Raw genomic sequence first — 24,584 nt, 5'->3', positions numbered from 1 at the left:
CCCATTCATGCTCTGTCTCTCTCTGTCTCAAAAATAAATAAACGTTAAAAAAAAAAATTAAAAAAAAAAAGACTGTAATCTGGGCACTAAGGTTGGTATTGTTATTAGAATGGTTACTGTTTCTAGGTCTTTTCATGGACAAAGCTAGGAAATAGTGGGGGGGAAGGGGAGGAGATGTTTTATTTTGTTTTAAAGATAAAATAAATCATAAGTTCAAACATTCTTCCAATTCAAATTCAAGACTACAGGGTTTTTACTTAGCCTCTTCTATGTTACATTCATATCTCCTTTTCCCACTCTGATCATTCTGGTTCTCAAAGTCACTGGGGATAACAGAATTAAAATTATCATATAACTACTCATTTGTTTTGTTTTTTTGTCACATCACACATAAAACAATCTCAGGATAATAATATTAGCACTACCACAGACAACAAGATCAATGAAAATTGTTAAAAATCCCTTTTTATAGGCAGTTCTTTAGTGTATATTCTTCCTAAAAAGATATAAAGACAAACAACTGTGTTAAAAATCACCTGTACTTTTCTCTGTACAGTTATGCCAACAGGAAACACATTTAGGTTCATTTATTTCATTTTATTTTCTACTTTTAGGAACTTCCTTTTTGAATTTAATTTTGCTTAATAATTGTATAAAAGATATATGTAGTTTTAAATCAAATCTATAAAACAAGATATATTCAAAGATGTCTCCTATCTACCTTTCTCCCTATACCATATTCCTTTTTTTAGATATGAAATATGTTTTTTTAACTTCACGGTTAATCCCTCCATTGTTTGCTTTTTTTCACATGAACTCTGCATTGTCCTAATTAGTTATACTTACAATAATACTAGTATTTTATACATATATATATATATATAAAACCTTATTCCCTCTTAAAAAAAAAAAAAAAATAGAGACAGAGTGAGTCAATTGGTTCCCTAGTATGTACAACATTGAAATTAATCATTCATGTTCTTACCCTTACCTTCTTTCTCCCTAATATTTTGGTTTAGAAAGACAAATATATGATTTCATTCATATATGTAATTTAAGAAACACAACAGATGAACAGAGGGAAAAGGAAGGAAAAATAAGATAAAAACACAGAGGGAGGCAAACCATAATAGATTCTAAAATACAGAGAACTGAGGGGTACCAGAGGGGAGATGGGGGAAGGGGGATGGGCTAAATGGGTGATGGGCATTAAGGAGGGCACTTGTTGGGAGGCGCCTGGGTGGCTCAATCAGTTAGGCGTCTGACTTCAGCTCAGGTCATGATCTCATGGTTTGTGAGTTCTAGCCCCACATCGGGCTCTGTGCTAACAGCTCAAAGCCTGGAGTCTGCTTCAAATTCTGTCTCCCTCTCTCTCTGCCCCTCCCCCACTCATTCTCTCTCTCTCTCTCTCTCTCTCTCTCAAAAATAAAAACATTAAAAAAAAAATTTAAAGGGGCATTAAGGAATCTACTCCTGAAATCATTGCTTCACTATATACTAATTTGGATGTGAATTATAAAAAATAAAAAATAAAGTTAAATTATTAAAAAAAAAAAAAAAAAAGGAAGGCACTTGTTGGGATGAGCACTGGGTGTTATATGCAAGTGATGAATCACTGGGTTCTATTCCTGAAACCAAGATTATACGGTATGTTAACTAACTTAAACTTAAATTAAAAAAAAAAAATATATATATATATAGGTTTAAAATAATAGTATTTAGTTCCACATAATAACTAAAAGGCAATCGAACAGCTTGCTAAACTTTCCATATATGCTCTCTCCATTCCCACTCCATTTTTTGAGTTATACTCTATAAAGTTACATTTTATCTGTGTTGTTAGAGCATAAAACCATTATACAGACTCTACCTCTTCCTTTAACCATCATTTAATCTTAGTTCAACAAATAAATACATATTTAATGATCACTATCAGCTTTCAGTTGATATCTCTCATGTCGGTTGTTTGAAACATTTTTTAGGAGATTAATCAGAAAAAGCTAATGGGAACAAGATTCTATAAATTCTTACATGTTCATAGCAACTTGTAGCCTTTATACTTGAAAGTCAGTTGGTTATATATAAAACTCTTAGCTTACATTTTTGTTCCTTGAGTACGTTAAATAAATGTTATTTCGCTGAGATCACAAAGCACAGAGATCAGTTTTTTTCCTTAACAATAATCTGATTTTCTTTTCTTTGTAAGTAAAACTTGACCTTTTTCCCCAGATACCCAAAGAGTTGTTTTCTTTTCTTGAAGATTCAATTATTTACCAGAAAATGGCTCAGTGTTTGGTGTTCTCAGTTTTCCCAACTATACAATGTATCCTTTTAATATTTAGCTTTAAAGTTTTTAATTCAGGGGCATTCTTTCTGGAATTACAAATTTTAGTAGCTTTACAGTCCATTGCTTTGGCTTTTGTTTTTCCTTTTTTGCAAGGACTCCTAATACACATATATTAGGTAATCTATATTTGTCACTTTCCCTGAAATACTTTTTACCTTTTTTATTTAAAAAATTTTCTTCCTTTTTACCTTGTTTCTCTTAAAGGCATTATCTGTTATATTTATTTGATGTGTTGCATCATGCTTACTCCTCATTTCTGAAATTATCTTTCCTTTTCAATTCTTCCCTAAGTTCTATCACCTCATTTCTAATTATGATCCATTTCAGAGTGCCTGGGTGGCTCAGTCAGTTCAGTGTCTGACTCCTGATTTCAGCTCAGGTCATGATCTTTGGTTCATGGGATCTAGCCCCGCCTGGGGCTCCATGCTTACAGCTCACAGAGCCTACTTGGGATTCTCTCTCTCTCCTCTCTCTCTCTCTCTGCACCTCCTCTCCACTCATACCCTTTCTCTCTCTCTCTCTCAAAATAAATCAATAAACATTAAAAAAGTATGTAAGTTCTTTAAAAATAAATAAAAATTAAAAAATAATTATGATCCATTTCACTCATCTTTTATCATTTTAATTTGTTAGCTCATTTTGAATCATTAGATTTTAGTTTTCTGTGATATCTTCTACTATACTTTCGTTTGTCTATAGAGAAGTTATGCTATTCCTTATTGTCTTTTTTCAACAATAATTATGTATGGGGATTTGATTATGATCGCTTCAAACTTTTATCCTTCCTCTGTCCCTACTGTCTCTATCCTACTCAATTTAGTTTCTATTCCCAGCACCTTCTCCTTAATGGAGGGCTCTGCCCAGAAAGGGAGCTATGGCTGATTCATTCTGAGAGTTTACAGATTCAGGCTGCTCAAGCCCCTTCAAACTTTGGCATGGACCTATTACCCTCACCCCAAAATGAGGTCTGCAAAAGCCCTCCCAGGTTTAGCTGTTGTTTCCACATTCATCTACTATACTAGCCAATGAATACTTGTTAGCTATATTGGAGCTCCCTTGTTCTTGAGTCTATCTGATCCCCATTAATTCTCTCTGCTGCCAGACAAACAGATATAGACCCAGTAGCTGTCAGTGTTTTCTCACTACTCATTCATATTTTAGGGTTCAATTGGCTACTCTGTCACCTGGTTTTAATATAGATGCTTGTGCCGTGTTTTTTTTTTTTTTTTTGGTTATGCTAATCTAGTTGTTGACTATTTTTATCAAGACAATTTAGAAAAATTAAAATTCTACACCATCACCAGTGGAACCCAAGAATTCCCCTCTAGCTATAAGCTACAGGTTTTGCTTATATAAAAGCTTACTATGGGAGATAGAGCACTTAGGCTTTGAAGTAAAACAGATTTGAGTTCAAACTTCAGTTCAGAAACTTAGCTCTGATTCCTCATCTTTAAAATAAAGATGCCATACAACCATCTGCTTATAATGCTCCTATGACAAAGTCTGTGTATGTGTTTGTGTGTGTACACATATTTGTCTGTGCACATATGTGTATGTGTGTATATATATATATATATATATATATATATATATATCATTTAGCACAGTGCTTAGAATAACTGGGCACACAAAAGACATACACTGCTATATATAAGCTGTCACTGCTAAGGGGAAAAACAAAAACATTTTGACTATAAAAAAATCTTAAATAATATATGTATCTCATATAAAACATGTCAAAAGATTCCATTTAACTAACATAGGCTTAAAGTACATCAATACATTTTTTAACCAATGTTACTATCAAAAGCAAACAAAAGGCACATGGGTGGGTCAGTCAGTTGGGCAGCTGACTACTGATTTCAGCTCAGGTCATGATCTCACGGTTTTGAGATCCAGACCTGCACTGGGCTCCTCACTGAGCATACAGCCTGCTTGAGATTCTCTGTTTCCCTCTCTCTCTCTGCCCGCCCCCCACTAGTGCACATGCATGTACACTCTCTCTAAAAATAAACTTTAAAAAAAGCAAACAAAAGATCATATGGAACTTAATTTTTTTGACACCAGAATTCTAAAATACAGCTCCTGCAACACAGACAACTATCACTTAGTCACTACCTACCTAAAACAATAAAAAAATGATGTTGGCAGCACCTGCAAACTATGAAATGTCTTGGAATGAAAACACCATAACAATAGATTTCTTTGTGTTTTGTTCACTACTAAATCTTTGAAGCCTAATAGGTACATTGTTTGTGCTAAAATATCTGCCAAGGGAGCAAGGCAGAAAGGAAGGATGGACTGATGGAAGGGCAGCACAACATGAAGGACAGGGAGGGGGTAATGGACAGGATGGGAGGGGGCAGAGGGCTAGACGAAATAGGAGATGGTGCTGGCCAGGACAGAGCACTAGACAATACAGGATAGGGGGATGAGACATGAAGAGAGATGGGAGGGGAGGTACACAGTAAAGGAAGGAAGCACTGAATGGGATGGGACTGGGGTGGGGGGTGGGGTGGCCAGAACAGGACAAATTTTGTGACTGGATGAGAAAGGAGTAGGGGTAGCAAAGTGGAGGGCTAAACACGAGGACACAGCAAAGTGGAAGGAAATGGGATATAGGGCAAGAAAGTATGGGGCAGCAGAACAGAACGGGTAGTAGTACAGAAGGAAGGGACAGAAGGTAAGAGCGAGGGACAGATGGAGAAAGAGGATGGATGCAAAAAGGGCAGAACAAACAAATTTTTCTGTTATTCCTGAACATTTGGTGAAAAATGTGTCGAATGAATAAATTAAAAATTACACCATAACTCTTTGGGAGCAAAGGCAGCTCAGAAGGCACACATTCAGAGTTGCTCTTTCATACTCTAAGTTTTAGAGAGGCAGGCCCCCAACTAAGGCAAGCAGTGGTGGTCCAGCACTGCTAGTAACTGGATGAGCATCTCTCTCTCATTCTGGGATTAAGTATCAGGGAAGTCCCTGTTACCTTCCACCTACATTACATTCTCCAGTAACAGCTCTTTAAAACACTACTAACCGTAGCCCTACATGGACCTTCCTGGGCTAATTTAAGTGGAACAAATTAGACAATAAAAGACGTAAGTATGCCTAGCAGCCAATGAAGACAGAGAGAGGCACAGAGTGCAACTGAGGGAGGGACAGAGAGAGGGAGACACAGAATCTGAAGCAGGCTCCAGGCTCTGAGCTGTCAGCACAAAGCCCAATTTGGGGCTCAAACCCATGAACCGCAAGATCATGACCTCAGCTAAAGTTGGACGCTTAAACTGACTGAGCCACCCAGGTGCCCCCAAGTACAATTCTTGAAGAATTATGCTAATTTAGTTTCCAAACTTCAAATATTTTTTAAATCTACACACGTATAATGTAATTCCTAGTCTAAAACTGTTTTATTATTCCTAGTCTGAAACTATTTTAGATATACTTACTGGGAGCATAGCTTCAGCCCATTCTCCATGTCCTCTCTGTAGAAGTTTGATTCTTTCCAGATCATAACAAACTTGTACAAGATCACCCACTTGAAACTGTGAGGTACCTCCTTCTGCACCTTGAGCAGCATCCCCACTTCGGACAATATTTGCTTTAGTGAGAACGGCAGGATTGAAGGTCCACCTAAAAATCAAAGCCAAAACTCAAAATAGGTAACTTTACTTAATTTTAACACAACATTCTTAAACATTGCAGGGCAAAAAAAATTTCTAACACATGAGCACAGTAAAGCAATCCTTTGCAATTATGTCCTGAACAATTTGTTTTCCCTTTTATAATTACACATATTTAAGGAAAGACTTACCTGTAATCTCACACCCTAATACGATCCTTCTGTCTAGTTTCCCCTTACATGTTTTAAAAATTGTTATAAAATACATTACTGTTAAATATTAAAACCTTTCAGAAACATATAAAGTGAAAGTGAAATTTCCATTTCACACAAACACACCTGGATCCCCATCAGGTGTAAATACTCACTGTGGTGTCAACTATACTTCAATTAAAAAAATCTAATGAAACTGGGACACAAACACTCCATTGTGTATCCCTGTGATCTTCTATTAGTGCACTGATACTTCTAACATACAGAGTTGCTTCCTTTTTCATAGACAGATTTTATATATTTTATATTTATATGTATGTATATATACATATATACACATATATACATACATATAAATAAAATTCTGGGACTTCTTTTTTCTCAGAGAATGTACCTTGGAAGATTTGTTTTCAATGTCACAGAAATAGACCTACTTATTTCAATTCAGTGGCTACAGCAGTCCATTACATGGTTATACATTAATGCATTTAACCATTCTCCTACTATCTTTTAAAGTATTTCCAAATTTTCACTATTACAAACAATACTATAAAGAACATCATCGTATGTACATCTTTGTGCAAACAGGGTCAGTATCTCATTAGTGATTCTTAAAAAGCCACCTAATCACCATATGTATTTGTTTACAATTCCGACAGAGCCAAATTGGCTCTAGAGAGTGTACTATTTCTCCATACCATTAATAATCTCATGGATAAAAACAATATCTAGTTTTAATTTGTCATACATGGGTATTTCACATGACTGCAATCACTGCTACACATTCTTCTCTGCTACACATAAGCATTTTTCTTTTTTTTTTAAGTTTATTTTGTTTTGAGAGAGAGACAGAGTGCGATCGGGAGAGGGGCAGAGAGAGGAGATGACACAGAATCCAAAGTAAGCTCCAGGTTCTGAGCTGTCAGCACAGAGCCCAACGTGGGGCTCGAACTCACAAACCATGAGTTCATGACCTGTGTCAACGTTGGACACTTTAACCAACTGAGCCACCCAGGCGCCCCCACATAAGCATTTTTCAATGCTGTTACCATTTCTGTTCCCCCAGTCCTATATATCACTCCAAAGAAAAAAGGTTCCCTGAATAAGCTTTTACAATATGGCACTATTATATCTTCCTCTATTTAATTTAAATGAGAGGTCTTAACATATAAAAACCTGTTACTAAGTTCCTGTAACCATGGAAATAAATTCTTCTTTCTAAAGCAACCACAAAGAGAAAGAAGTGTCTCTGACCAGTTAAGAATAAAAATCAGATATGCAAAGATTTCTTTCTAGGGGTGCCTGGGTGGCTCAGTCAGTTAAGCATCCGACTTCGGCTCAGGTCATGATCTTGCAGTGAGTTCGAGCCCCATGTCAGGCTCTGCACTGACAGCTCAGAGCATGGAGTCTGCTTCGGATTCTGTATCTCCTTGTCTCTCTCTGCCCTTCCCCTACTCACATTCTATCTCTCACTCAAGAATAAAGATTTTTTTTAAAATATTTTTTTAAGATTTCTTTCTAGCCTTACAATCAGTGCTTTTTTACCTTGCTCCCAATATTCCAAAATTTATTTGACCTATTACAGTGCTTGAAACACGGCAGTACTTACTCGAGTTGTTCCCTCTGCCTACAGTGCCTCCCTCCCTGGTGAAAACTGAGTCCATCTTTTAAGTTTACTCCAAAGGTAATTTTTTCTCTGAAGTTTTCTCTGATTTGCCTACCTGAAATGACCACTCTTCTTTTGTACCTTCAGAATACCCTGAATACTCACCTATCGCAATTACATTTTAATGCAGTTATTTCTGGTTTTATCCATCCAAACTAAAAAGGAAACCCATGCAAAGCAAGGGACCATGTCTTAATTGTCTTTGAAATCCCAGTGCTAATCACAGGGCTAATACAGGATACGTACTTAATAAATCCTTGTTAAAAAAACAGAACAGAGAAAAAGGTTATTTTCTAGAATTCATATTATGTTACTGTTAACACTACTGCCCAAGTTCTGACCAAGAAAGAATTTGGCAAGTAATAATGCCAATTTAGCTTAACATTTCCAAACAACAAACAAGATAACACAAAATGTTAGTAAAAAGTAACACTAAATGTCAGTATGTACTAAACTGAACTTAAGATTTTCTCCTCTTTTTATTAAGAGCTTTGAGATAAAACTCACATTCCATATAGTTCCCTCATTTCAAGTGTTTAATTGGGTGGCTTTAGTACATTTACAGCCTTGTACCACCAAGCACTATCTAATTTCATTTTCATCACCACAGAAAAATACTCCATGACAAGTAGCAGTCAATCCATGTTCACCCCTCTCCCTGGCCCTCAATAATTAGTAAGATACTACATATTTGGTTATTCTGCATATTTTACAGAAATCACATAATACGTGACCTTTTGTGACTGGCTTCTTTCCAGCATAACATTTTCAAGATTTATCTATTTGCAGCATACATATGTCAGTATTCTGTTCTCCATTCCTTTTTATGGCTGAATAAGATTCCACTGTATGGATACATCATATCTTGTTTATCCATTCATCAGATGATAGACATTTGGGATGTTTCAAATTTTGGCTGTTATTAAGAATGCATCCACAAACATTCATGTACAGGTTTTCGTGTGGACACACTTTCAATTCTCTTTTTTTTTTTTTTTAATTTTTTTAACGTTTATTCATTTTTGAGAGACAGAGAGACACACAGCATGAGTGGGGAAGGGGCAGAGAGAGAGGGAGACACAGAATCCGAAACAGGCTCAAGGCTCCGAGCTGTCAGCACAGAGCCCGACGCAGGGCTCAAGCCCATGAACTACAAGATCATGACCTGAGCCGAAGTCAGATGCTCAACCGACTGAGCCACCCAGGCGCCCCCCAATTCTCTTGAGTATAAACCTAAGAGTGGACCAGCTGAGTCATATGCTAACTATATTTTCAAAGCATCAAGACCAGTTCACATTCCTATTATCAGTGTACGAGGCTTTGGTTCTAATTTCTCCACACCCTCACCAACACTTGTAATTATATACTATTTTATTCTAGTATGTGATTTTGAATTACATTTCCCTGCATTTACATTCCTCATTGTGATTCTGAATTACATTTCCCTACTAACTAATTGCTAATAATGTTGAGCATCTTTCCGTAGGTATTAACTCCTAACTTCTACTGTGACTGTATTTGGAGACAGAGCCTTTAAGGAAATAACTAAAACTAAATGAGGTCAGAAAGGTGGGATGCTAATCCACCAAGACTGATGTCTTCATAAGAAAAGGAACAGATTTAGGAGATGTCATTCTCTGAGCATGCACAGAGAAAAGGCCATGGGAGAACATAGTGAGAAGGCAACCAACTATAAAAGCCAGGAAGTGGTCTCAACAGAAACCAACCCTAATGGAAACTTGAACTTGGACTTCCAGCCTCCAGAGCTGTAAGAAAATGAATTTCTGTTGTTTAAAAATCCTTTGTCCATATTTTAAATGGGTTAGTTGTCTTTTGTTGTTGAATTATAAGAGTTCTTTACATATTCGAGATACAAGTCCCAAGTCTGGCATATGATTTGCAAATATTTTCTCCCACTCAAAGTTTCCTTCAAAACACAATTTTTTAATTTTGATGATGTCCAATTTATTCACTTTTTCTTTGGTCCTTCTGCCTTGGGGGTCGTATGTAAGAAACCACTATCTAATCCAAGGTCACACAGTCTTATATTTTAGGATTTAAAAGTACATTTCATCGGGGCACCTGGGTGGCTCAATGGTTAAGCACCCAACCTTGGCTCAGGTCATGATCTCGAAGTTCTTGAGTTCAAGCCCTGCCGCGGGCTCTGGGCTGACAGCGCAGAGCCTGGAGCCTGCTTTCGATTCTGTGTCTCCCTCTCTCTCTGCCCCTCCCCCACTTGTGCACGCTCACTCTTGCTCTCTCTCAAAAATAAATAAACATTAAAAATACATTTCATCGGAGCGCCTGGGTGGCTCAGTCGGTTAAGCGTCCGACATCAGCTCAGGTCGTGATCTGACGGTCCGTGAGTTTGAGCCCCGCATCGAGCTCTGTGCTGACAGCTCAGAGCCTGGAGCCTGTTTCAGATTCTGTGTCTCCCTCTCTCTGACCCTCCCCCGTCCATGCTCTGTCTCTGTCTCAAAAATAAATAAATGTTAAAAAAAAAAAAAATACATTTCATTGGGGCAGCTGGTTGGCTCAGTCAGTTAAGCATCCAACTCTTAATTTTGGCTCAGGTCATGATCTCATAATCGTGAGACCAAGCCCCACACTGGGTTCCACACTGGGTGTGGAGCCTGCTTAAGATTTTCCCTCCCTCCCTCTCTCTCTCATTCCTGCCCCTCACCACTCACACTCTCTCTCAAAAAATTAAAAGGAAATAAAAAGTATATTTTCATAGGGTTATATCTACTATAGATAATGATTCCGCCAATGAACTTGGAAAAGTAAACTGAAAACCTTTGGGAATGGATTCACCATTCCAGATGTCAATGAGAACATTTGTGATTCATGGGAAAAGGTCAAAATATCAACAGTAACAGGAGTTTGGACGAAGTTGATTCGAATGTTTATGGATGACCCTGAGGGGTTCAAGACTTCAGTGGAGGAAGTAACTGCAGATTACTAGAATTAGGAGTGGACTAGAATTAAGAGTGGAGACTGAAGATATAACTCAATTACCATAACCCCATACTAAAACTTTTGAACAGATGAGGAGTTGCTTCTTACAGATGAGCAAAGAAAGTGGTTTCTTGAGAAGGAATTAATTCCAGACAAAGATAGGGTGAAGACTGTTGAAATGAAAACAAGGATTTAGAATATTACATAAACTTGGTTGATAGAGCAGAGGTAGGTTGTCAGAAGACTGACTCCAGTTCTGTAAGAAGTTCTATTGTGAGTAAAATGCTATCCAACAGCACTGCATGCCACAGAGAAATCATTCATGAAAGGAAGAGTCAATCAATGCAGCAAACATCACTGTTGTCACCAGAAATTGCCACAGCCACCCAACCACCACTCTGATCAGGCAGCAGCCATCAACATTAATGTTGGCAGTAAAAAGTTTTCAACTCGCAAAGAGCTCAGATTATAGTTAGCATTTTTGGACAATATTTATGGTATAACTGCACATTTAATAGACTACAGTATTGTGTAAACATAATTTTTATACACAATGGGAAACAAAAACTTCATTTGACTCTCCTTATTAGAGAGGTCTGGACCGAACCTGCAATATCTCCAAGGTATGCCTATATATATTGTCAGCATCATTTACTGAAAAGACTATTCTTTCCCCATTGAACTATATTGAACCCTTGTCAAAAATTAAATGACTTTAAATGCAAGGGCTTATTCTCAGACTCTCAGTTCTGTTCCATTGATCTATACATCCATCTTATGTCAATAATAGTCTTGATTATGTCTTGATTACTACACCTTTATCATAAATTTTGAAATTAGGCAGTGTGAGTCCTCCCATTTTGTTTTTCTTTTTAAAATTGTTTTGGCTATTCTGGGTTACTTGAATTTCCATATGAACTATAGAAATAGATTGTCAATTTGTATAAAAAAGGTACTAGGGTTTTGATACATATTGCATTAAATTTGTTGATTAGTTTGGGGAAAAACTGGCATCTGTTATAGGCTGAATTATGTCATCCAAAAAATATGTTGAACTCCTAATCCCCAATACCTCTGAATGGGACCATATTTAGAAACAGGGTCATTGGAGATTTAATCGAGTTAAAATGAAGTCATACTAGATTAGGGTGGGCCCTAAATTCAATGATTAGTGTCCTTATAAGAAGGTCATGTGAAATCAGCTTTGGTCATTTTCTCTGTAAAAGATTTTAGAATTATCATGAGCTCAATTAACTTACTTCTATGTTTTCTCAGGGTTCTTTCCTCATGGATGGTTAAGCTGCACCAAAATAAAATATTGGGCTGGAGGACTGATCATATGGCTCTCAGTCTCAAACAGTCGATTTGAATGCATTTAAAATAAAATGTGTACCCCCCCAAAAAAGGAGGCCACGTGAAGACACAGGGACACACAGACTCACAGAGGAGAAGGCCATGTGAAGACAGAGGCAGAGAAATGAATGATGCATCTACAAGCCAAGGAACACCAAGGATTGCCAACAACCACCAGAAGTTAAGAGAAGCATAGAACAGATTCTCCCTCAGAGCCTACACAAGGAACCAATCTCCCTAACACCTTGATTTTGGACTTCTAGCTTTCCAAAACTGTGAAAGAATAAAGTGCCATGGTTTGAGTCACCCAGTTTGTGGTAATTTGTTATGGCAACCCTAGGAAACTAATGTACAATCTGAACAATATCAGATCTTCTGGGCCATAAATATGAGATGTCTTTCCATTTATTTAGGTCTTCCTTAATTTCCTTCAACAATGTTTTGTAGTCTTCAGTGTACAAGTCTTGCAATTCTTTTTTTTTTTTTTTAAGTAATCTATACATCCAACACAGGGCTCAAACTCATGACCCTGAGATCAAGAGCTGCATGCTCTACACTGAGCCAGCAAGGCTCCCCAAGTCTTGCACTTCTTGGGCTGAACTGATTCTTAGGTATTTTATTCTTTGTGATGCTACTGTAAATGAAACTTTTCTTAATTTCATTTCCAAATTGCTCATTGCTAGTATAAAAAAATACAATTGACTTTTCTACATTGATCTTGTATCTCTCAACTTTGCAGAACTCACTTATTAGTCCTAACAGTTTTCTGTGGATTCCTTAGGTTTTTCTATTCACAAGATCATGTCACCTATGAACACAGATGGTTTAGCTCCTTTTCTCTTACTTCTTCCTTTTATTTCTTTTTCTTGCCTAATTGCCCTGGCTAGACCCTCTAGAACAATGCTGAATAAAAGTGGGGAGGGCAGACATTTTTATTTTGTTCCTGATCTTAGGGGAAAAGCATTCAGTCTCTCACCAGTTGGGTATGATGTTAGCTGTGGGTTTATTTTATTCATTGTGTGTGTGTGTGTGTGTGTGTGTGTGTGTATGAGAGGGAGAGAGAGAGAAAGAAAGAGAAGAGAAAGAGAGAGAGAGAGAGAGAGAGAGAGAGAGAGAGAGAACGCACAGGGAAGGAGGAGAAAGAGAAGGAGAGAGACAGAATCCTAAGCAGGCTCTGCACCGTTGGTGTGGACCCCAATGCAGGGCTTGAACTCACCAAGAGTTCAAGTGAACTCACACAAGATCATGACCTGAGCCAAAATCAAGAGCTGGATGCTTAGGGGCGCCTGGGTGGCTCAGTCGGTTAAGCGTCCTACTTCGGCTCAGGTCATGATCTCACGGTCCCTGAGTTCGAGCCCCACGTTGGGTTCTGTGCTGACAGCTCAGAGCCTGGAGCCTGCTTCAGATTCTGTGTCTCCTCTCTCTCTGACCCTCCCCCGTTCATGCTCTGTCTCTCACTGTCTCAAAAATAAATAAACATTAAAAAAAAATTGTAAAATAAAAAAATAAAAAAAAGAAAGAGCTGGATGCTTAAATGACTGAGCCACCCAGGCACCCTAGGCTGTGGGTTTTCATAGATGTCCTTTACCAGCAAAGAAGTTCCCTTCCGTTACTACTTTATTTAGTGTTTTTATCATGAAAGGGACTTGGATTTTGTCAAACGCTATTTCTGTACCTCCTGGTATGACCACGTGTATCCTTAAGATTTGAACACAATTAGAGCTAATTCTATACACTGGGAAACAACTTAATGTTAATTTTCTTCATCCTATATATAACCCCTCCCCTAAGGAACCTCAACAAGTTTGTTTCTTTATGCATATATCAGTAACAAAGCTTTGACAATTGTTCAATTTGACTACTGCTTTTTCTTTAAAATACTATAAACGGGTGCATGGGTGATTCAGTGGGTGGGTTGAGCATCCAACTCTTGATTTCAGCTCAGGCCATGATCCCAGGGTCATGGGAATGAGCCCCGTGTTGGGGTTCTTGGGATTCTCTCTCTCTCTCTCTCTCTCTCTCTCTCTCTCTCTCCGCCCCTCCCCTGCTCTGTCTTTCTCTCTCCCTCTGCCCTCTCCCCTCCTCATGCACATTCTCTCTCTGTAAAATAAAAAATAAATAATTTTTTTAAAAAATAAAATAAAATACTATAAACATGCCAGTAAATTGAATATACTTTAGCCCCTAAGAGCAAATAAATCAAAGGCTCCAAGAAACTCACAACCTAGATGTAAAATAAATAACTATTTTCATATATAACAGGAGACCTACACAGATGAATAGCATGTACATATACCAGGGATTGTGGAATAAGAGAGGAGGTTCCCAAAACACATAAGCTCAGTATTTACAGGATGCAGGAGTTAATCCAGGCAAAGAGGCAGAAAAGGAGAAAAGGGTATTCTGCATGGAAGAAGTAGTATGTGCAAAGGTAGACAGTGAAGAAATGCATGTAATTCTATGTTGCTAATAAGGACTGGTGTATTCACACGTCTGTGGCAAGAAAAAGCTATGGTACCAAGAGATGACTGGAGATATGGGCCAGAGTTCTAATTTTATTCTCATTCAGGGCAAACTGATATGGTCTATTATGAACAGAGAACTTTTTAGCTGTATTTGAACTAATACCAATACAATGTATTCTCCTCCTCCAGAAAAAAAAAAAAGTGCACAGAACATTGTATAAGCATATTCATATAAATTCACATACATACCACACACACATTTATCATTTGTTCCGCTCCACTTTACCAACATATTCTGGATTTTTAGCTACTATTTTAAGAGCTAGCTTAAAGGAGTCTTTGATTATAGCACATTATTTGCTTTCTCTAAGGTTCTTTCTTCTATATACTAACTTTATTTGCCATTACTAAAAATCAAGAAATATCACCAACCTATTGCCACTTGGATACTGTACTACAATGTCATGATCTTCATCAATGCCACAAACAGTTCCAGTTGTAGTTAAAGTCTCAAACATGCCATCAGTCCATCCTCCATGACCGTGCTGCAAAGACTGTACAATTTCTAGGTCAAGATCTATATTCACCAGGTCACCAATCTGCAATCCACCAGGATTCCTGTTGCCATTCTGCTCACCTGTAATTGCAGAGGGAGTTGACAAAGGTAAAGGGAAACCACTGCAATAGCATGCAACTGTATTATTTGTAAACAAGAGCAAGCTCTAGATATTTTAGTTTTAGTTACCCTCCAATTTTAAAATGTTTTGAGAATATATTGTAAGTATCAAATTCTGGAGCTAGAGAGCTTCAAAAATAAAAAGAAAAAAACCAATCAGACTCACAAATTGAAATAATGTGATGATTCATAACAACAACCGAACAATAACCCTATATCAAAGTACAAAGTTCTGGGTTTTTAAAATGTTCACTTTTCTGCCTGGATGACTTGTTGACTATTCCTGCAATAACTACAATTAGACAGTTATTGAGGTTCAGTAACAAACTACAGCCACCATAACCAGCTAGAGAATATGAAAGAGAATCTTAAAATTATTTTCTTCTCTGAAGTGCTTAGTACTATTTTTTACCAAATGGCCCTTTTGATTTTTTTTCCTAAAGAGCATCTTTAGATATTTAAAAGCCCATCCCCTATATTATTCTCAAAGCTAGGTCTGGGATAGGGGCACCTGGGTGGCTCAGTCAATTAAGTGTCTGACTCTTGATTTTGGCTCAGGTCATGATCTCACAATTCATGGGTTCCCACCCCGCATTGGGCTCCAAGCACTGACAGTGTGGAGCCTGCCTGGGAATCTGTCTCTCTCCCTCTCTCTGCCCCTCCCCTGCTCGCTCACTCGCAAAATAAATAAATTTTAAAATTAAAGAAAAAAAAAACCTAGCTCTGGGATAAAGGATTCATGATCATAAAACACTATGATGAGGGATCCAAAAAATATGTTGATGCTATACTTCTCTTGTGAAAGCAAGATCCAAAAGAAGGAAATTTCTGAAACATGGAAAAGGAATGATCTTGTCAAAATATAAGTACTTCTTCTACATTCCTTAAAAAAAAAAAAGAAAAAGAAAATCAGGGTATGCTGCAAAAAAATAACACTTTTTGGCCAGAAGGGAAATCAAATGATTTTAAAAAAGGAACACAGAGCTCACATGAAAAGGCAAACATTCACAGACTAAAACCTTAATCTGAATAATGTGGTAAATGCTTACTGTGGCCACAATAAAGAATCTATAAAATGAAGACAGTTTTGGTTTCCTTATCCCTTACTTTAATGGCACATGAAAAATTATATTTATTATATAACCTTAATCTTCAAACAATTTTTGTATTAAGAAGGCAATTTTAGGGGTGCCTGGGTGGCTCAGTCTGTTGAGCATCAGACTCTTGGTTTCAGCTTAGGTCATGATCTCATGGTTCGCGGATTAGAGGCCCAAGTCTGACTCCATGCTGACAGCTTGGAGCCTGCTTGGGATTCTCTCTTTCTCTCTTTCTCTCTTTCTCTCTCTCTCTCTCTCTATTTCTCTCACTCTCCCCCCTCCCGCCCTCAAATAAATAAAACCTTTTTTTTAAGGCAATTTTATAAAACTTCTAAGGAATTTATAAACACTAAATTGTCAGATTCTATTCTCAATATGTAAGACATACTGATAACCTAACAAAAAATTTTTCAACACTACGTTTATAACTAAAAGACAAAGTTTCAAATATGACATAAATGGTATACCAATTTTTAAGACATGACAACCTTTTCAGTCTAAATAAATTGATAAAAAATAACAAATGCTTTAAAAAACAAAATAAAACCCAAAAAGTATCCCTTAAATAACTTTTTTTTAAAGTCCCATTTAAAGATTTCTGATTCCAAGAACCCTGACCTGCTAGTTAGTAATTTTCTCTAGTCTGCTGACTTACCTAGCACAGGGCAGTGATCTCTGTAGAAAGAACCTCCTTTGGCATCCTGGACACACTTGAGATCAGACTAAGAAGAAGAAAAGAAACCAGAAAAATCATGCTTGAAAACTTCAAGTATAGCTCAGTACCTAAAATAGGCAAAAATGTTCATTCAGAACATACCCTCAGCAAAAGTTAAGAGTAGCTCTAGGTTAACAGTAACACTAAACACTGCTTTCAAAAGCACTCATCAAAAATTAAAAGCCTGATCTCCAGATAGGCCATACTTTATTTACTTTTAGCTTTCCTTTAAAGTTCAAAATGAAAATGCCTAGATCTTCACCACTAAAATATTTTCAACACCACATACAGGCCCTCAACAAATACCTAGTATTTAAAATGTAACTAACACATTCTATTTTAAAAATACTTTTACAAAAAAGAACTCAATTCATTTACCCTTTTCAACCAATTTTACGACATATACAAGCCAGGTATTAACTCATTTAGTAAAGAAAAGTATCCAAAACTAAACAACCAGAAAAAAGAAAAGATAGGACCAAATTTAGTCTTTTGGTTCCCGGCCAGGTAATTTTCCATTTACATAAACTTTAGTCCTTACTTCATAAATTGATTAACTCAAGTTCCTTCCCACTTAGTTTTTATAAGAAAACATACTATTATTTAAATATCTGAATGGGGAGGCAGTGATACAATCAAAAGTACAGAAAACATGAACTTAGAAGAACCTTGAAAGTTACTAGGAAAATTTAGATTTAAAAGTATCTAATAGTTCCTAACACACACACACACACACACACACACACACACACACACACACACACAGACTCTCTTTTACAGCCTCCTTTCCCACCAGAGCATCACATTTAGCTCAGTCTCAGCCAAAGAGACATGGGTCAAATTATTTTAATGTGATACTTTAACCCAGCAATCCCATTTCTAGGAATCTATCCTAAAGAAATATATCCATAAATGTGCAAAGATATGTCTAAGGATGTTTACTGAAACAATGCTTACAACAATTTAAAAAAAAAAAATCTTGCAATAATTTTAAAAAATGGAGGTACCACCAACAGAAACCTTATTAAATAATGGCATAATCATACAGAGAAGTACTACTCAGCTATCAAAAAGGATCAATCTACATATATACTACTCATTAAATACCTCTGCACATACATCCTGTAAGGCTTCATCTGAAGCAAGTTAATAATCAGTCAGAATTCCCAGAAAAATCCACAATTTAAAAACAGGAGAAGGCATAAAAATACTAATAATACTAATACTAATGAAAAACTGATAACTAATACAATATACAAGTATTAAAATTGGTAAATGAAGTATTTGCTTAGAGTCCACATTGCTGGCTTTTAAAAATAAATGGAATAGGGGCGCCTGGGTGGCGCAGTCGGTTAAGCATCCGACTTCAGCCAGGTCACGATCTCGCGGTCCGTGAGTTCGAGCCCCGCGTCAGGCTCTGGGCTGATGGCTCGGAGCCTGGAGCCTGTTTCCGATTCTGTGTCTCCCTCTCTCTCTGCCCCTCCCCCGTTCATGCTCTGTCTCTCTCTGTCCCAAAAAAAATAAATAAAAAACGTTGAAAAAAAAATTTACAAAAAATAAATAAATAAATAAATGGAATAAATTAAAGGCAAACAGACAGTGGGATATTTTTCCCCTCCTACCAAGGGCATATAAGAGTTGGGAAAAAATCCAATTTAAATTCTTTGAGGAGGAATGTATTCAAGATGGAAAAGATATGATAGGCATTAATGTTTTGGCATTAATATATTTAGTTGTACTTCATAAATTAAATAGCCGAGGTCAACATTTAAACAGTTTTCCAGGAAATGCAGAAATATAGGGCAATCCATTGAATAAACCACTATTATTCTCCTAAACACTTAAGTAATTCTAAATTTTTTTTTTTTTTAACATTTATTTATTTTTGAGACAGAGAGAGACAGAGCATGAACAGGGGAGGAGCAGAGAGAGAGGGAGACACAGAATCTGAAACAGGCTCCAGGCTCCGAGCCGTTAGCACAGAGCCCGACGCGGGGCTCAAACCCACGGACCGTGAGATCATGACCTGAGCCGAAGTCGGATGCTTAACCGACCAAGCCACCCAGGCGCCCCAACACTTAAGTAATTTAAAGTGCTTCTAAGTCAATCATTTTCAATTACCAATACTACTCTTTAAAAAAGGAGGGGTGCCTGGGTGGCTCAGTCGGTTAAGTGCCTGACTTGATTTCAGCTCAAGTCTTGATCTCAGGGTCATGAGTTCAAGCCCTGCATTAGGCCCCACGCTGGACTTGGAGCCTACTTAAAAATAAATAAATAAATAAATAAATAAATAAATAACCAGAATAAAAATTTTAAAAATAAAAATAGAGGGGGAAAATCTCTTTAAAAACAACTTTAACATCTACTGTAATTTATACTTTTATTAGCTACTAGAGCCAGAATACAAACATCCCATTAAAACCTCATTATAATACTACACTCTGTGTCCATGCCAAGGAGCAGCCTTACAGATGATTCTAAATTTTTTTGAGATCGATTTTAATAAATAAGTCCCTAACTTGGATTCATAAGGGATCAGCTCTACACAATCAATATATAGTAAGTTACCCAAATATTCACTGAGGGCAAAATCGTATTTACTATTTTTTTCTTTCCTTTTTTTTTTTAATTTAAATTTTAGTTAACAAACAGTGCAAAATTGGTGTCTGGAGTAGAATTCAGTGATTTATCACTTTCATACAATACCTAGTGCTCATCACAAGTGCCCTCCTTAATGACCATCACCCATTTATCCCATCCCCCTACTCATCTTCCTCTATCAACCCTCGGTTTGCTCTCTATTGTTAAGAGTCTCTTATGGTTTGTTTCCCTCTCTTCTCTTTCCACTTCCCGCCCCCCACTTTATGCTCTTCTGTTTCATTTCTTAAATCCACATATGAGTTACATCACATGGTATCTGCCTTTCTCTGATTGACTTGTTTCTCTGAGCATTAAACATTCTAGCTGTATCCACTTTTTTGCAAATGGCAAGATTTTATTCTTTTTGATGGCTGAGTGATATTCCATTGTGTATATATGTGTGTGTGTGTATACACACCACATCTTTATCCATTCATTAGTCGATGGACGAGTGGGCATATTTACTATTACATAGTTTAAGCAAGTGTACTAAAAATGTAGTTTTATTAAATCCTCACTTTACAGATTTTTCTCCTGTTGCATATTCATAATTCAGATGGCTATATTCTGACAAAAGCATATGACAAAAAAAAAATACAATAAGGGCTATTTTTATTTTCCTTCTTTCATCTATCCAATATTTTTATCTTTTGTGATTCTTACTACTCACCATGCCCTCAAAGCCAACTCTGTAAAGGTTCTTAGCACCATTATCCCAGAGAACATATGCCGCACTATGTGGGCTTGATGCGCTCCAGTCCTGGATTTCCGTTACCTAAGGGAATTGTTGCAGAAAACAATTTTTAAAAGGGGAGGGGAGAAGTTAGTTCAGTTAATTATATTTAAAATCTTAAATACCATTTCAGCTATCATCCTCTATAACAGGATCATGAAAAATACTATTTTGTCAACTAGGTCAATTCTAACATATAACTGAATTATAATTAGAGACATTTTTCCAGGAATTATAAGGTAATTCCAAAAATCATTGTAGAAATACTGAATTGGGAGGCTTGGTGATTATAGTAACAGATCATCAGAAAATACACAATTCAATATAAAATGTTAGATTTATATTCTTAAAGGGTTCCTTTTAAGAACAGTGTATTATTTTAAATCCATTATTCCTTACAAAATTTAAAATCTTTGGCCAGATCCTCAGAATGATTCAAGATAAACCGGCTCTCTAGGGGCACCTGGGTGGCTCAATTGGTTAAGCATCTGACTTCGGCTCAGGTCATGATCTCGTGGTTTGTGAGTTCAAGCCCTGCATCAGGCTCTGTGCTGACAGCTCGGAGCCTGAATCCTGCTTCAGATTCTGTGTCTCCCTCTCTCTCTGCCCGTCCCCCACTCATGCTTGCTCCTGCTCGCTCTCTCTCTCTCTCTCTCTTTCTCAAAACTAAACATTAAAAAAAATTTTTTTAAAGGGAGTTTTCAGGGGCACCTGGGTGGCTCAGTCGGTTGAGCGTCCGACTTCGGCTCAGGTCATGATCTCACAGTCCGTGAGTTCGAGCCCCGCGTCGGGCTCTGTGCTGACAGCTCAGAGCCTGGAGCCTGTTTCAGATTCTGTGTCTCCCTCTCTCTCTCTGACCCTCCCCCGTTCATGCTCTCTCTCTGTCTCAAAAATAAATAAATGTTAAAAAAAAATTAAAAAAAAAAAAAAAGAGAGAGAATTTTCAGATGACCAAGACTTTTAAGTTTATTTATTTATTTATTTATTTTGAGAGAGAGCGAGCATCTCTCTCTCACACACACACACACACACACACACGAGCAAGGGAAGGGCAGAGAGAGAGAGAGGGGGACAGAGAATCTCAAGCAGGATCCACACTGTCAGTGCAGAGCCTCTTGCCGGGCTCAAGCCCACAAACCGTGAAATCATGACATGAGCCAAAATCAAGAGTTCCGACGCTCTTAAGAACAGAGCCATCCAGGTGCTCCAATGACAAAGACTTTAAAATCATCATTCACCAATGCTAAAAACAATTTTTTCAAGAAGGTAACAGTAGAATGAACAGATAGTGACTGACATCTAAGTCTCATACGTGAAATGTTACTCATTTCAGTACATCTAGCATCTAGCATAACACCAAACGATACATGTTCAAGATTAGTTGACTGACTGAATCAATGAATGAATAATCAGCAAAAGCAACATAAAATCCAAAATAAATGAAACCAACAACCCACTTACCCCAATATCTCTGGCTATCCCACCCCAATTAAACAGGCTATACAAAATTCTGCTCAGAATAACTGCTATAATTTGATTCCTGGACGATTTACCTGAGAATGGCAACAGAGTTAAGTATACTGGATAACAAAAGTAGCTGCCTAGAAACAGGCCTTCAAGGGAATGAAATATAAAACAAGTAAATTCAAGTGAAATGTTAGTAACAAGAATGTCAAAAGCATGACATACTGTTTAAGAAGGACTGGCCCAAATAGGATCCTCAGAAAAGCATTCTGGGCAACAAAATGGCAATATGAAGCCTAAAAGTGGAAAGGTAAAATCTACCCAACAACCTTCTCCATGAATGTCAATATTTACAACCGAGCAGGAACAATCTTTTTTCTTCCGGGAAAAAAAAGAAATGAGGATTTTAAAAAACTGTTAGTGACACAGGAAAAAATGGGCCAAGAAATTCAATTATAATAATAAAAATCTTCTGAACATACAATATTCTAGAATAACATGATGAATTAATAAAAAAGTTTCACCTTTCCCCTACGTCCATTTCCTCCATCCTGATCTTCCCACTGCCAGTCCACTCCTCGTACCACTCTGGCACCTGCAAAGATCCCTCTGGCTGTAATCTTCTTAGATTTTCTACGAGACTCTAACAGAACCCTAAAAATAAAATTATTTTTAAGTTATACAGAAATAGGTTTTAAAAAAATAGAAATAGGTTAACAGCAATTTATTTTTAAAAATAAAATTATAAAAAAAGGTTACTTTAAAAATATAAAAGATTTTTCTCTGTTCTAGTTAATACTTAATAGCATGATACATAAATACCTTTACATTCCACAGGTCATGATGATGATGACAGTAGTTAGAATAGTAATAATATCTAATATTTACTGAGCTTTTACCATAAGTGTAAAAGTCTGTTACACTCCTTAAGAGAAAGGTATTGTTATTTTATCCATTTCACAAATGAGGAAATAGAGTCTCAAAGAGGTAAGTGATTTACCCAAGGTCACAAAAGCTAAATAGTAATGGAATCAACATATGAATCCAGTCCAACCACTTCAGAGTATCACTATTTCCTTCACCACTTAAGAAGAGACAAATTCAAATCTCTAAATCCATCAGGAAAGTAACCTAAATTAAGGCCAAAGAAAGACAACAAACACCACAACAATGACAAATGCCAACTGGCACTTGACCCCATGCTCAGAAAGACAACAGGGAGTGGCAGGGACTTCGGTGAACTGAAGACCATGATTTGTCTAAAGGGTGCAGATGGTACTCTGCTTCAGCCAACTGTTGCTGACCAGAGTTAAATGAATAAATGCAGGTCCACTGCTGACATTAGGGATTAGGGGTTAGGGGTTAGGGGTTAGGGGTTAGGGGTTAGGGATTTGAGTGTGTGTGTGTGTGTGTGTGTGTGTGTGTGTGTGTGTGTTCAAAAATTTAGAGCACAGTATGGACCAAGTAAAATACATCTGTGGCCTGGATTTGACCTGACACTAACTTGCCTCCAAAGTATTGAATCCTTACAGCGGACTACAGGCCTTGAAAAAATTCTATACTCAAACAATCTGGACCAGCTTGGCTCTCCAAGACCATCTATCCCTTATTCTTCTATATCCTTCTTATTCATAAAATCAAAAAGGTTTGGGGTTTCTCTTTTGTTTTTCTACTTTTATCTCATTATTCTACTTATTTTTACAATGCCTTTATTGTACCCTAACTTTAAAAATTATAAACAAAAGTCAAAAATAAACAACTTGTTCAAAACCACTCAGTTAATAAATAGCAGGCCCAGGATTTGAACTGGGACAGGCTAATACCCAAATCCATTTTTCTACTACTGCTGCCTCCCTATGACTGGCTAGATTCTTGCCCCTATACACTATTCACATCTATGTAAGAAGACTCAATCACCTGAAATTCTGTACCACTTCGTGATATTCCTCTCTCTCTTTGCTAAAACACTTTAATGCTAATAATCTCTACATACAGTCCACAACATCACATGATAATCATGTTGGTCAAATAATCCCTTAGTTTATGAACTCCTTAAGAATACTGTGTCTTCGTTTTCTTCAAATTCACACAAGCACAGTAGCTGCCACAAGTCTTAATAAATGCCTGTTGACTCAATCAATGGGCCCTAGTGTTCTTTTGGTAGCGATTAACAGAATAGAACGCACAGTGAGAAGAAAATAATCAGCCTTCTGGGCTGCCCTTGCATTTCCAAATATTGAGGGGTGCCAAGCCTCCACGCTAGAGATGAACAGCCCAGATTACCTTGGAAAAACATGTACAGCTCCATCTTCACAGAGCTCTTTTCTCACTATATGGCAGGCCTGCTCCACAACTAGCCTGTTATCTCCTACCTCTGGTACTAAACCAGCTGTCAGACACTATTTTTAAATCCTACTTTTGGGGCGCCTGGGTGGCGCAGTCGGTTAAGCGTCCGACTTCAGCCAGGTCACGATCTCGCGGTCCGTGAGTTCGAGCCCCGCGTCAGGCTCTGGGCTGATGGCTCGGAGCCTGGAGCCTGTTTCCGATTCTGTGTCTCCCTCTCTCTCTGACCCTCCCCCGTTCATGCTCTGTCTCTCTCTGTCCCAAAAATAAATTAAAAAAAAAAATCCTACTTTTA

At 37.3% G+C, this 24,584-nt stretch overlaps 1 protein-coding gene across 1 annotated transcript in view; it reads right to left on the bottom strand.

The window, feature by feature from the left end:
* MIB1 (MIB E3 ubiquitin protein ligase 1) overlaps nucleotides 1-24,584 on the bottom strand; it is a 125,574-nt gene that overhangs the window by 79,655 nt on the left and 21,335 nt on the right. The window contains exons 3-7 of the mRNA XM_007075984.3: nucleotides 22,471-22,600; nucleotides 20,420-20,524; nucleotides 17,050-17,116; nucleotides 15,054-15,258; nucleotides 5,794-5,977 (exon numbers count right to left, since the gene is read on the bottom strand). Of these exons, the coding sequence (XP_007076046.1) occupies nucleotides 5,794-5,977; nucleotides 15,054-15,258; nucleotides 17,050-17,116; nucleotides 20,420-20,524; nucleotides 22,471-22,600 (691 nt within the window). The remainder of the gene's footprint in view (nucleotides 1-5,793; nucleotides 5,978-15,053; nucleotides 15,259-17,049; nucleotides 17,117-20,419; nucleotides 20,525-22,470; nucleotides 22,601-24,584) is intronic.

This window comes from Panthera tigris, chromosome D3, assembly GCF_018350195.1.
Source record: "Panthera tigris isolate Pti1 chromosome D3, P.tigris_Pti1_mat1.1, whole genome shotgun sequence".
In the NCBI taxonomy this organism is placed as follows: Eukaryota; Metazoa; Chordata; class Mammalia; order Carnivora; family Felidae; genus Panthera; species Panthera tigris.
Note: the sequence above shows the minus strand (reverse complement) of the source record. Positions and strands in the feature narration are given on the sequence as shown.